This window comes from Hyla sarda, chromosome 6 (assembly GCF_029499605.1).
Source record: "Hyla sarda isolate aHylSar1 chromosome 6, aHylSar1.hap1, whole genome shotgun sequence".
In the NCBI taxonomy this organism is placed as follows: Eukaryota; Metazoa; Chordata; class Amphibia; order Anura; family Hylidae; genus Hyla; species Hyla sarda.
The window spans coordinates 274,365,994-274,380,143 of record NC_079194.1 but is presented as its reverse complement, the minus strand read 5'-3'; the positions used below and the strand labels follow the sequence as shown (position 1 = coordinate 274,380,143).

The 14,150-nt window shown below is 46.0% G+C and overlaps 1 protein-coding gene across 2 annotated transcripts; it reads right to left on the bottom strand.

The window, feature by feature from the left end:
* Window positions 1-546: 546 nt before the first annotated feature.
* Window positions 547-13,561, bottom strand: LOC130277080 (RNA-binding protein 14-like). Of its 2 annotated transcripts, XM_056527371.1 has the most exons (3): window positions 13,104-13,551; window positions 3,899-4,862; window positions 547-1,751 (listed from the first exon to the last, which is right to left on the bottom strand). In XM_056527371.1, exons 1-3 carry the CDS (start codon window positions 13,444-13,446, stop codon window positions 1,547-1,549), a joined length of 1,512 nt encoding a protein of 503 aa, XP_056383346.1. In that variant the 5' UTR covers window positions 13,447-13,551; the 3' UTR covers window positions 547-1,546. The 2 variants fall into 2 exon arrangements, with proteins under 2 accessions (XP_056383346.1, XP_056383347.1); XM_056527372.1 differs by lacking the exon at window positions 3,899-4,862 and having other exon boundaries at window positions 1,552-1,751; window positions 13,104-13,561.
* Between the last annotated feature and the right edge of the window lie 589 nt (window positions 13,562-14,150).

Sequence of the window (14,150 nt, the reverse complement as noted above, 5' to 3'; positions counted from 1 at the left end):
TTTGGAGGTAAGGCTGTGTTCACAGTCAAGTCCTCCCTTTATTTCTTATCTGTTTCTGGCTTTGCATTCAATTGCAGTTACAGCTTCCACTCATTTGCTGGGCTGGGGGCTCTGCCAAGCTTCTCAGTGTACTGTACACGTCAAATTGGGATCCAAAATTAATATGGTTTACTCCTTTATAGCAAGGAACTTTCTTCAGCAGAAATGCTGCCGATTTACAGCAATGTGTGGCTGTACTCTAAGGTTGAATTCACCCATGGCAGATAATACTGTAGAAATGTTTGCAACTGCCCATTCTATCAGAATGGGACTAGCACAAACCCCAACACTGTTGCATGTGAATTCCCCCTAAATGTTATATACAGAGCACAAATAAACTTCAGCACCAAAACATTCCTGAATTTGTTTTGATCAGGACCAACACATCAGGAAAGGTAGACAAACTTTTTCGGCAAGCAAAGTGTTTCACTGCACATGGGCAGCTTCCTCAGGCATCCTAAATGTTACATAGTTACAATGCTAATATGACAAATGACTCAACAAAACTTGAAATCAAAAACATAAAACGTTTAATTGCATGTTTGAAAAATACAACAGGCGCGCTTTAAAACTAATACGGAATAAGCGACTAGCAAGTGTTACATGGAAGATTCAGCTAGCACTACGATTATATATGAATCGCAAAATGTAATATCTACATCTGAAAATATAGAAGTTTGTGGTTAGAATAAATCATACACATGTGGCTCCTGCTGCAGATGGCCTGTTTGGTCTCATGTTTTCAAACATTTCATGCTATATAAAGGTAGCATCAGCTTGTCCTATATGGAGTTTTGATAAAAATTAAACTATGGATACAAAGGTCATTGAAGTTAAGGGTCACAGGGCTGCCCAAGCCATCTAACCCCCCCGGTTTGACTGTCAACTTCCTAAAAAGGTGTTTAACAATACTGATCGACTATCCTTACAATAGGGCAGCAATATTGGTGGGGATTCCCAACTCTTGGCACTCAGCTGTTTGAAAGGGACAAAGCTGCAATAATCTGCTTAACTGCAAAGAGTGTGCAGGAGTACAGCCGGGTGCAGAGTCTGCTCCCTCCCCAATCTATTCCTTAGGATAGACCAAATATTTTTACTCAGAATGCCCAGTTAAACAGTTGACCAAAAGGTGTATGTTATCCCATGTACATCCAATCCTACACGGGAACAGGGAACACTACAAGCCAAGTTTTCTCTGTTTTAGGAGACCTATAAAGGATTCTATTTAAAGGCAGAGCTGGAATTGAAAACTTCTCTAGAAAGCCTTAAAGCCATTTCTTTAATGTCTGGAACAGAGGACATCTTGCAGAAGACATGGATTAAAAAAAAAAAAAAAAAAGTAATAATAATAATTTTGGTCAAGTATTAGTTGCCCTAACAAGCAATCTTATCTCCTAAAATGTGAGTTGTTACCAAAAGGAACAGTGACTGAATACTTGAGGGACATGGTTTAACAGTTATTACAAAGACACCCACCCTATATATCTAAGGAACCAAAGGGATGCTGTTACATACGGCGCTGATAGCCAGGTACTTGTGCCGCTCTCAGATAATCATATTGAGCAGCATACTGAGAGTACTCAGGTTGTGTCTCGGCTGTGCGACGAAAATCCATGTGCGACTTGGGCGGCGATCGACGGAAGGGATCCTGCGGCTTCTGTGTTAAACGGCGATAATCGGATAGTTCAGAGTAACGGCGGTCAGGGGCGAGCCTGCGGTCGAAACAAAAGGAATTTTTAATGCTAGAGAAAGAATATGACAAAGGCAATGTAAGCTACACAAGACGAAACTACAAAAACTTCTACACATTAAAAGTGGAAATTAAGAACTCTATATCAGATTAAATATATCTAACTAAGTATAATATATGTCAGTTCCCTCCTGAAAAACACTCGAGAGAAATGGCACTTCTATCTTGGAGAACCCTCTCTGGTCCTGACTAAGTGACATCGGGGTTAGATCAACGCAGAAGACAATAGATTATAAGGCATCTGCAAACCCTTAATCCCTGCTATGAGTTGTTTTACGGCGAACTAGTGATCATGGTTGTTACCCATTTTGCCTGGAAACTAAATCTTCATTAAAAAAAAAAAATTTTTAAATGCTGGCACTGGGTGGTCAGGTACTTACATTTCTGCTAAATGTCAAAAAAATTTTTAAAAAAATTAAAAATAAAAAAGTCCTGCTTTACCAGAATGCCATTTGTGGCTGCACTTGAGCGCAGGAAAAAAATAAAAAAAAATAAAAAAATAAATAAATACAAATTTAAAGTTGGTGCTTATCGGTTTCTAATCATATCTGTATTTTGCAAAGTTCAGCCATCTCCCTTTACACACAGAAGTCTATGATAAAATTCTCTTTAGATACAGGCAGTACCGGGGAACATTACCTGACACTTCAGAGAAAAGAAAATCAAAAAGTGAAAAAAAAAACCCGGGTTTTATGTATACTGTCTACATTCAGCAGGCAGGTGCTTCCTTCTACCACCTTGATGCTGCTGCTGAGTGACATGCAGGGCCAGGCTTAGCCATCCTCAGCAGCAAAGGGGGGGGGGGGTTCAATGCTCCTCATTCTTAACTTTTGCCTGGCAAAGGAGTGCTCAAAGTCTATGTGCAATGTTTTTCACTGGAATGAAGCTATTATTCAATACCTTAAAAGGTAATCTGTCATAAGGGTCATCCACACTAACTTGTTGGTACAGGCTTGTAGCCCGAGTGTCACTGATGAAAAGGATACTTACAATAGGCCGATCTGTGGCCCCTTATCCCGCTTATTTGGGTGGCAGGCTTAGTGCACGGGTAGTCCTCCAGGAGTACGCCGACGTCATAGCTGCAGCTTCCTCACTCAGCCCGGCTTAGAGCAGGCTTGAAGAAACCGCAGCCATGAAGCGTCAGAGTGCTCCTGAAGCACCGCCCGTGTCCAAACCAATTAGTGCGGGTGACTGATGGCAGATTCCCTTTACCTCTGGAAATAACTTAATATGGTGTAACCTTCTACTGATCTGATAAGGTTTATGTATGCAAACACAGAGGACTTCACAGACTAAAGATTTGCCCTTGACTGATAATAGAGTCGCACCTTGGAAGAGAGAGGAGTGTAAAGCATGTGCGCTGCCACTTCATTCATTGTCTATGGGGCAGCCAGAGATGACCAAGTACAGCTCTCCATCATCTTTGGCGGCTTCTAAGTCAATTAATGGAGCCACAGCGCATATGCACGTCTGTTATCAAGATTGTGCAGGCTCCCAGTTAGACTCCCCACAATCTGACACCTATCCATTCTATGGATGGAGATATTTGTTGCATTACTCCAACTCTACCAACAGGAGTACAATCCTGACTACTGGAAAGGAACATAAAGTGTAAAGCCAGTTTTAATGTGAACCCCAGCCTACAGCAGTTTTTTGCTGCCTCCTGACTTTTGTAGCTGGCTTTTCAACCTGGCAAATATTTGTCTAGGCCCAGCAACTAAAACTAATTGCAGATTCCCTACTATGAGAAAAAGGGGCACATTTGTGTTAAAGACGATGTGAACTGTTACTTAACATAGCATATAGGGATGAGCGAACTTACAGTAAATTTGATTTGTCACAAACTTCTCGGCTCGGCAGTTGATTACTTATCCTGCATAAATTAGTTCATCTTTCAGGTGCTCCGGTGGGCTGGAAAAGGTTGATAGGAGAGTCTCTTAGGACTGTATCCACCTTTTCCAGCCCACCGGAGCACCTGAAAGATGAACTAATTTATGCAGGATCAACTGCCGAGCCGAGAAGTTCGTGACGAATCGAATTTACTGTAAGTTCACTCATCTCTAATAGCATAGCTAACTTATGGGGCACATATATTTTTAAGCTACTTACCTTTTATAAGCATCAGTTGTTTTCTTGAAGCTATCGGTAGCGGAGCTTCGTGGCGGTGAGAGACAGGTGCGTTCATACATGAGCGCATCATTCGTAGCCGAGAGGGATGAATAAGCAGCCTGTGTTCCTATGCCTGAGATTTGGGAGGCATCATAGGCGGTATTCTGTGGCTGACGATATGCGCTAGCCATGCCTGACGCCGCCGCATAGGGAGTAGCGGTAGACATTGATCCATAAGGGTTGGCAGGTGTCTGTGCAGTGTAGGACGACGCCATTGAGGGAATCTGTGTAGAATATCCTGAAGTTAGAGCCTGTCCTTGTGGGCGATAAGCTGCAGTTGCCTGGGAATAAGAGGATTCTACACCATATGCCGTGGCCTGGCTCTCATAGCCTGTCTGATTTCCAGTAGCAGGGGTTCGGTTCGCATAAGCAGAAGTTAACGCGGACGTCTGGCTACCAAAGGCAGATGACAATGACGGAGTTGTCTGACCCCCATAGGCGGATGACAATGAGTTATAGTCTGATGTTGGAGAACGATATTTTGATGCAAGTGCAGCTGAGGTCATTGCCCCCTCATAGTATGATCTTGTGGGTGACCTCCGCAGGGGACTCCTGTCTCGCGAATAGTACATTGGGGAAGGTGGACGCACTCTGCTCTCATAAGAATCATACCGCGCAGAATCTCCCCCATAGCGATCATATTGCGATTTCAGTGCATAGGATGCATAAGCCGCTTCGGTTGCTCTCCTGCGATTATATGTTTCAGAGCGACCCTGGGGTGCATCTCGGTATTCATGGGATCGACGGGAGCGACTGCTATGAGAGCTACCATTACTGCCCATAGGCCTATGAGCTTTATTGGACATCTCCACATTAATCCGTTTGCCTCTTATTTCTCTGCCATTCAATTTGTCGATAGCTTCCCTAGCGTCGCTTTCTCTTTCCATGTGAACGAACGCATAGTCTGATGAAGTAGCATACAAGGAGAGGAAAAAAAATATGTTATACATCTTTCAGAATTTGTTAAAACACCTATAACGTATAAATTTGCAATTGTATGGCAAAGGCCTCATATTAAGAGAGATGTTAAGAAAACCAAATAAATGCAAAGCCACCGTTTTATTACAAACGCTTTTTCCCCAAAAACACTTCTCGGATCCACAGGTATTGGACCCGTAAATTGTGTCGCGACACACGTGCCCAGTCACAGCTCCATGGGATCCCTGTTTTCATGACTGGTGTGGGGGGTGCGCAATCAGATTGGTCATTTCACTGAATAGGTAATAGGCTGTAAGTACAGTTTGGGGGGGGGGGGGGGCGCGGAGAAATCGCTTTAATGTGAACAAATCTCTAAGCTTCAAATTAATCAAGTAGTCAGTATTTATTATCCTACTTTCTATTGCAGCAAATGTAGCATAGGCTGAGAAAACCACCATGGCTAGAGACTGAAGGCAAGGTTTACTTCACTGGAAATTAGACTTTAGCTCTGTTCACATTTGTCTCAGAGGATCCCACAAACCGGACTTAAAAGGGGTACTCACCTGGAATATTTATTTATTTAGATTTAAAAAAATGTTTCTCTTTTAAATAAAGCCAGAAAGTAAAAACAGATTTGTAAATTACTTCTGTTAGAAAATCTAAGTCAGCTGCTGTATTCTCCACAGGAAGTTATTTCCTTTCTGTCTGACCATAGTACTCTCTGCTGACACCTTTGTCCATTTGAGGAACTGTCCAGAGCAGGATAGGTTTGCTATGGGTATTTGCTTCTACTCTGGACAGAGGTGTTAGCAGAGATCACTGTGGTAAGACTGAAAGGTAATTCAAAGAACTTCCTGTGGAACATATAGCAGCTGATAAGTACTGGAAGGATTAAGATTTTTAAATAGAAGAGTAATTAAATCTTTAACTCTCTGGCACCAGTTGATTTAAGAATAAAAAGAAAAAAAAAAAGTGTGTGTATATATGTATATATATATATATATATATATATATATATATATATTCTAAAAATCATTTTCCAGGGGATTACCCCTTTAAGGTTTTAATTTGACAGACTTGTCGCAAACCAATGGGATATTTTTTTTTGTGTTATATTGATTAAATAATGGGTCTGTTAGATTATTTTCAGTACAATATACTATTCTTCTTGTCAGTAGGAAGAAACTAACAAGTGTGGACAAAAAGGCTAAGCACAAATGGGAAACTTGAGAGCCCTAGGTCCCTGCCATGTATGACTGGCATAAAAGAAAAAAAAAAGAAAAAATCTTCATAGAAGATCAAAAAGCTAAAATGAAGACTCAGTGAGACTTCAATCAGCATCAGAGATTATAATCAAAGTAAACCTTTGAAACCTTTACGCAGCGCATCCGCATGTGGAACAATGGAAGTGTATTAAAAACAGCAGTAACAGACAAAAATTCATGAAGGCGATGAGGAAAAAAACTCTTTAAAAAGATCCACAACTTTTATTTTGTTGGTTTCGCTGTGCAAGTGCTGCACAGTAAATAATCAGTCCCGGGAGTGTGTTCGCTCTGTGTCTGATTACTGGCGATCACGGGGGCCGGAGCATTGTGACGTCACGGCCCCGAGTGACATCACGCTCCGCCCCCTCAATGCAAGCCTATGGGAGGGGGTGTGACATCTGTCATGCCCCCTCCCATAGGCTTGCATTGAGGGGGCGGAGCGTGACGTCCCAATGCTCTGGCCCCCGTGATCGCCAGTAATCAGTAGGGATGTAAGGAAAAATAAAAATAAATAAAAAAACGATTCTCGCGATAATTGCGATTTTCTCATTTGCCGATACTGAATCGATTCAAAATATTTTTGAATCGATTCTTTTAGGTATGTGGAATTTTTATCTCCTGACGCTCGGAACAGCATGTCCTGGGCATCAGGAGATAAAAGTTCCACATTTGTGGAGCCGGGCAGGCCGGATCTGACACGGTGGCGCTCTGGGTGTATGGAGCGGGCTCCGACTCGTGCCCGCTCCGTACTCTGTGACCCCCGGCTGATCTCAGTAGCCGGGGGCCGCCGCTAATAGCCAGCATGCGGCGATCGTCGCGGCTGGCTATTAAAGGAGTAGTCCGGTGCACACTTTTCTCATTTTATCCCGTCCGGGCTGCAAAATAAAAGAAAACACACTTTATCTTACCTGCCAACGAGCCCCCGGAGCTCCGGTACAGGTGTTCGGTCCCCGGGCTGTATTCTTCTTACTTCCTGTTAGCCCAGCACGTCACACGGAGCTTCAGCCTATCACCGGCCGCAGCGATGTCCCGCCTCGGCTGGTGATAGGCTGAAGCTCCGTGTGATGTGCTGGGCTAACAGGAAGAAGAATACAGCCCAGGGACCGAACACCTGTACCGGAGCTCCGGGGGCTTGTTGGCAGGTAAGATAAAGTGCGTTTTCTTTTATTTTGCAGCCCGGACGGGATAAAATGAGAAAAGTGTGCACTGGATTACTAGATCGCCGCTGTCAAAGCTGACAGCGGCGTCTATTGGGATCTATGAATGCTCCCAGGTGGGCGATGTATCGGGATATATCGTCACCTAGACGGTATCGCGATATATCGGGATATATCGAACCGCCACACTGGTATCGCGATTCGAATCATATCGCCAAATTCTTGGCGATTCACACCCCTAGTAATCAGACCTGGAGCGAACATGCTCCGGGGACTGATTATAACTGGGTGCTGCGTGCAAGATCACGGGGGTCCCCAGCGGAGGGACCACCGCGATCAGGCATCTTACCCCCTATCCTTTGGATAGGGGATAAGATGTCATAGCTCCGGAGCACCCCTTTAACTTCTTGAAGTAGTCAAATGGTTAACAATGGCCGCCACACCCAATCTATATATATCTTTATGGAGATGGCTGCCCTTGCTGGGGAGGGGGTGTGATGCGCCGCTCCAGGGGAGAGCCAGGGCTCCTTACAGATTACAGGATGCCCTAGTGCAGGATCCCCCAGCAATCTAAAACTTATCCCTTATCCTGCAGATAGGGGGTAAGTTTTTATCCATGAGATCTCTCTAAAAGGGGTCTAGCACAAGATTTAAAAAAAAAAATAAAAATTTATGAAAAAAATATGTTAAACTAGCATATTGGTGTAGACCTGACGGGAGAGAATGTGATTGCAGGGGTCTCAGCAGTCGGACTGCACAGGATCGGACAGAACTGGCTGATCCACAGGGGTTCCCACCAAATCACAAGAACAGAGGATAAATGTGCCCTGGGTGAATAGAGCGGCAGCGCACAAGCTTGAACTTTGCTCTGTTTACCGTTTAGGAGCTTTCCAAACATTGCCAAGCGCTGAACTGCAGCTAATCATTATTTGAATAATTGCTGGGGTGTGGAAATTTTATAAAAAAAAACTACTTGTCCACGGGACTAAAATGGAGCAAAATCTACTTGTCCCTCAAGATGATCCACTTGTCAGGGCCAATTTTCGCTTTTACGCTCCGATTTTTTCCTCCTCGCCCTATCATAACCATAACTACCTACTATAATGACACCTTTTAATTTTTCAATAACATTCTCTGAACAAAAAATAAATAAATAAAAAATATATATATAAAAAAATTTTAATTGCCCTTTTTTAACCCTTGTAGCTTTATTTTTTTCCACATACCAGGCTGTATGAGGGCTCATTTTTTGCGCCATAATCTGTTTTTGTATCGGTTCCATTTTGGTATTGATCTGACTTTTTAATCGCTTTTTAACTTTTTTTTCTGGGATATTATAAAAATTGCAAATCTGTGTTTTTTTTTTTTTTTTTTTACATTTACCGTACGGGATACATAATGTTATATTTTAATAGGTTGTACAATTACGCACAAAGCGATACCAAATGTTTATTTTTATTGTGTTTACGTGTTTTTATATAGGAAAAGGGGGGTGATTTGAACTTTTAACATGGAAGGGGTTGAAGGAGAACTACGGGATTGAACATTTTATCCCCTATCCTAAGGATAGGTGATAAGTTTCAGATTGCGGGGGGACCGACCGCTGGGGCCCCCCACGATCTCCCGTACGGGGCTGCGGCTCTCTGCATAGAGAGCGTGTGTCGACCACCGCACGAGGCGGCAGCTGACACGCGCCCTCCATTTACTGCTATGGGAGAGCCGAAGCGCTGCCTTCGGCAATTTCCGGCTCTCCCATAGCAGTGTATGGAGGGGGCGTGTCAGCCGCTGCTTCGTGCGGTGGTCAACATGCCCTCTCTAACCAGAGAGCCGCGGCCCCATACGGGAGATCGCGGGGGCCCCCAGCGGTCTGACCCCCCGCAATCTGAAACTTATCCCCTATCCTTAGGATAGGGGATACATTTTTTTCAATCCTGTAGTTCTCCTTTAATGCAGCGGTCTTCAAACTGTGGCCCTCCAGATGTTGCAAAACTACAACTCCCAGCATGCTCGGACAGCCAACAGCTGTCCTGGCATGCTGGGAATTGTAGTTTTGTAACATCTGGAGGGCTACAGTTTGAAGACCACTGGGTTAATGTGTGTCTTTCAAACTTTTATTAAAACTTTCTTTTTTTCTTTTAAACTTTATTTAAGTTTTCAGATAACAACAACATATAGTCTCCAACACGGAGAGAAAGTGTAAAACAACAAGGTCCGTCTGGTATGCAATGCACATATATAAAAAAAAAAAAAATTTTAAACACTTTATTACACTTATATGAGGAATCAGATTCCTCATACAGATTAATAGATTCTATTGAACTCTATTAATCTGTGAGCTCTGATCCATTGATAAAGTCTGGTCCAGCCAGGATCTATCAATGACAGAGCCGGGACAGGAGGAAGCAGAGGTAAGCCCTCCGGCTACCTCTATAGTGGATTTCCCCCCCGCTATCGCGCTGCGGGGGGGGGGGGGGCAATCCACCCCACTAGCCCACCAGGGAGCATTCACATCTCCCTTTAGACGCAGCTGTCAGCTTTGACAGCAGCGATCTAAAGGGTTAATAGCCAGCCGCGGCGATCGCCGCATGCTGGCTATTAGAGGTGGCCCCCGGCTACTGAGAACAGCCGGGGGCAGCAGGGTATGGAGCGGGCACGAGTCCAGAGCCCGCTCCATACTCCCCTGTGAGCGCCGCAAGCATCTCCCCGTGCAGACGCGCCTCCTCCCCTCAGCTCTCCGAAGCTACAGCTGGGGGGAGTGAAGGCAGAGGACGCAGGTCTGCACAGGGAGCAAGAAGCCATGCACCTCATCTCCCCCCGCACGTCTGCAGAGCAGGGGAGAGAAGACAAATACACAGCTTCTCATCTCCCCTGCTCTGCTTTGGAAGACATGTTTTTATAGCCGGGGGCTGCAGAGTATGGAGTGGGCAGGAGTCGGGTGGCCGCTCCCTACAGTCTGCAGAGGTCCGCCGCGCTTGTCAGGTCCGGCCCTGCTTGCCCGAAGACGGGCTAAGGGCCGGACAAATTCACCTGCCCGGCACCCAAAACTGCTTGTCCCGGGCGATAGGAATTCCACATCCCTGAATCGATTAGTTGTTAATTTCATCAACAGTTCCCCCCGCAGCAATATCCAATATGTAAAAAAAAATGTGTTTTTTCTTGCCATTTTGTATACAATAGGAAAATTGGGCTATTGTATTTTGGGAGGGGCTTATTTTAATTAAACTAGTCTGTACACTCCTATTACACACCAGAATTTGTGCACACTGCAGAGAGCATTGCGTCGTAGTGTCTGTAGTACTGACTGTACTACAGACACTAGGGTGCAATGCTCTGCACATACCCCCCCCCCATGTGTATAGAAGTGCACTGCAAACTGCTATACACAAGAGGGAATTTGCGCTCTGCCCACCCCAGTGCAGTGTTTCCCAACCAGGGTGCCTCCAGATGTTGCAAAACTACAACTCCCAGCATGCTTGGACAGCCAGAGGTTGTAGTTTAGCAACAACTGGAAGCACCCTGGTTGGGAAACACTGCCCTAGTGTCTGTAGAAGACACTAGGGTTCAATGCTCTGCACATTCCCATGTGTATGACAGTGTGAAAGGCAATGCGGCAGTAACTGTAGCAGCATGAGCCCTAAGGGTACATTATACAGCTGACAACTGACCTAACGGCAGCAGGCGATGCAGGAATAGTACAGGGGAGGTCCTCCAGTGCTGAGGCCCCATAAAATGGAGGCACAACGTAGTGCATCCACAGGCGGCGGTGGCGAGAGCAGAGCACCAGCACATGATAGGTGAGGTCAGCGGAGGATGGGAATGAAAGTGAGGGCTCCTCATTCAAGGACTTCACTTAGAGGCTGCGGCAGTGCAGGATTTGAAGGACCCACAGGCATAACACCTGCACACCCGCTCTCGCCCGCAGCAGCCTCGTGACTGCCGTCGCCCGCATGTTCCCTTTCCAACAATTATTCAATAACAGGATTCAACGACAGCGAATGCCATTATCGATAAAAGACGAATAATCGTTGCAGCGATACCCGTATACAATGAATGAAGCTGTAGCCAAGCATGTGTGCTGCCCCTACATTCACTTACAGGACAGTCTACCTTATGATTGTGGGGGACCCAGCCATAGGACCCCATGCAATGACTAGAATGCGGAAGACTCTCCCCGATCGATCACGGCACTCACTAAGTCCGCGTTTCCCAACTAGGGTGCTCCCAGCTGTTGCAAAACTACGTCTCCCAGCATGCCCGGACAGCCGAAGGCTGTCCGGGCATGCTGAGAGAAGTAGTTTTGCAACAGCTGGAGGCACCCTGGTTGGGAAACACTGCACTAAGTATTTAGGAACTAGAATACTCCTTTACACTTAACCCATATTACGCACGTGGAATAATAAGGATCCGTCACGTAGTGCACACGTAGTACGGCAGGAATCAGGTGAAGACAAATCTACACATCATCGTCGTGATTCACCGCACGATCTGACTGGAGACGGATGATAAGTCGATGTGGAAAGTATTAAAGAGATTTGCTAACGATAAGGACGCCATCTTTACGATGTTAAACGAATATCATTAATGGACGAGAGATGATAGACGCCCCACCCCTCCTCACTATGGGGGCCGTGTATAGTTCTAGCTTCCTACGGAACAAAGGGCCGACACTAGAAGGATAGAAACAAGGGATCGACCGATATTGATTTTTTAGGGCCGATACCGATAATCTATGACCTTTCAGGCCGATAGCCGATAACTTATACCGATATTCCGGTATAAGTTATCGGCTAATTCCCTCCCCACGCAGAAGCTGCTGCAGATCAACGATTTAATGCAGGCGCTTTTGCGGGGCCAGAGACTGCTGCCCGCTTCTCCCCCCCTGCCTGTCCTGGGGTCCTCCCTAGTCAAACCACCACCGCCCCATTGCCTCCCCGGTTTTATAATTACGTGTTCCACGGGGTCCGCGCTACTTCTGGCTCCGGCAGCCCTCCGAGCTGTCACTGTGCGCACTGAAGGTGACGTCGCGTTGCGAACGTCACTCGTCATTGCGCTGCACAGCGCGCAGGATGTCACAGGAGCCAGAAGTAGCGCGGACCCCGGGAACAGGTAATTATAAACCGGGGAGGCAATGTGGCAGTGGCGGTCTCCGGCCGGGGAGGCGGGGCATTATCGGCAAGGTAATTGCCGATACAGATAATGTCCAAAATTGTGAATATCGGACAAATCTATAATCGGTCGATCCCTAGTATAAACCTGTATAGACGTAGAAAAAGGCGCTTCGTGCGTTACCCTTGGCTACAGAGGGAGGGCCGAAGACTATCGGGTGGCCGTATATAAAATACAGCCTCAGTATGAGGTACAAAGGACACTGTGCAGGCCCAAGGCCCCTGGAGTTAACCAGAGGAAACCCTGATGTGGAGCTCAATAAACAATGGAAAAAATGACCCTGACTGAGGTGCGCAGGTATCCAGGAGAAAATCTCCCAACCTGCTGGAGGATGTGAGGTAAAAAGGTCTTGTTTATTAATTAGACCCAAAAAAATCAAGTAAAAACAATAACGCGTTTCAGGGTGATTGATCAGGTGCACCTCAATCTGGAGGGGCTGCTACACCCCAAAACGCGTAATTGTCTTTACTTCACATCCTCCACCTGGTCGGGAGATTGTCTCCTGGATCCCTCCGCGCCTCTGTCAAGGTCCTTTTTACCATCGTCTATTGAAGTAGAAGCTGAGGACACATCCCTACACTACACACAGGGCGGACGCGCTCACAGCCGCCATCTTAGCTCCTTCCTGTCCGCCATTACCTTTCACCACATCGCACTCGATCACCTTCCCGTAGGCCTCGAACATGGTTCGCAGATCGGAGGCGTCGCAGTCGGTGCCGACGTTGCCTACGAAGATCTTCCAGGTGTTTTGGGGCCGAGGCTTAGACAACTCGACCACCATTTTCTTGCCGTGGAGCTCCCGGCCGTTGAGCTCCTCGATCGCTTTGTTCGCGCGGTCCGCCCCCCTCATGTGAACGAACGCGTACTGCTTCATGACGGCGCAGCTCACCACCGTGCCGTGCTTCTCGAAGAGCTCGCTCAGCTCCTGCTGCGTGGTCCGGTCGTCCACGTTACCGACGAAAATCTTCAAAGTGTCCCTCATGGTTGCCGATTATAAAGGGTGACGAGAACGAGGCGGCCTGATGTGCTCTCAGCGCGACGACGTCAGGACTGCAGGGGCTTGCGTCGTGTATTATCGCGAGGTTTGAGTCCCCACTTCCGGTTCTGCGGCCCGGAGGTCACGTGACGAGTGACAACACAATACGCTACACAATACAATACTACTGTTAATTAGTAGTCGCCATGACAACGTAAATTCAAATATGCGTAGATTTAAATAGACGGCAACTGTTTCTAAACATTGTGTCTTCAGCTGTTGCAAAATTACAAATCCCAGCATGCCTAGACAGCCTTTGGCTGGGAGTTGTAGTTTTGCAACAGCTGGAGGCACATTGTTTGGAAAACACTGCTACACTTGTTAACCCATTCCCTGCCATTTCCCATTGTCCTAAGCCAAGAGACAATTCTTTTTTTTATCTTCCTGTTCTCTAACGGCCATTAACCTATGTATTAATTTCCTTAAAAAAAAAAAAAAAACGCAGTGTAGCATTATTTTTCTTGCCGGTTTTCCTGCACGTCTATCATTTGTGTTCAGGGCTTCTCACTCGTGCTCGTGGTTACCGCAATACATACGTACCTGTATGGAAAACATTACACTAAACCTAACGGTCAGATTTGTGCCCAATGACAGCGACGGAGGGCATGCCTTTAGTGGGCATACCCTGTACAGTGGTCCCTCAACATACG

What these genes read in the sequence shown, in the direction of transcription:
- LOC130277080 (XM_056527371.1), bottom strand. Translation starts at nt 13,446, where the DNA reads ATGAGGGACACTTTGAAGATTTTCGTCGGTAACGTGGACGACCGGACC. An exon ending in CGAGTGCGATGTGGTGAAAG is followed by an intron (nt 4,863 to 13,103) that starts GTAATGGCGGAC and finishes CTACTTCATCAG; the next exon opens with ACTATGCGTTCGTTCACATG. An exon ending in ACAACTGATGCTTATAAAAG is followed by an intron (nt 1,752 to 3,898) that starts GTAAGTAGCTTA and finishes TTTCGACCGCAG; the next exon opens with GCTCGCCCCTGACCGCCGTT.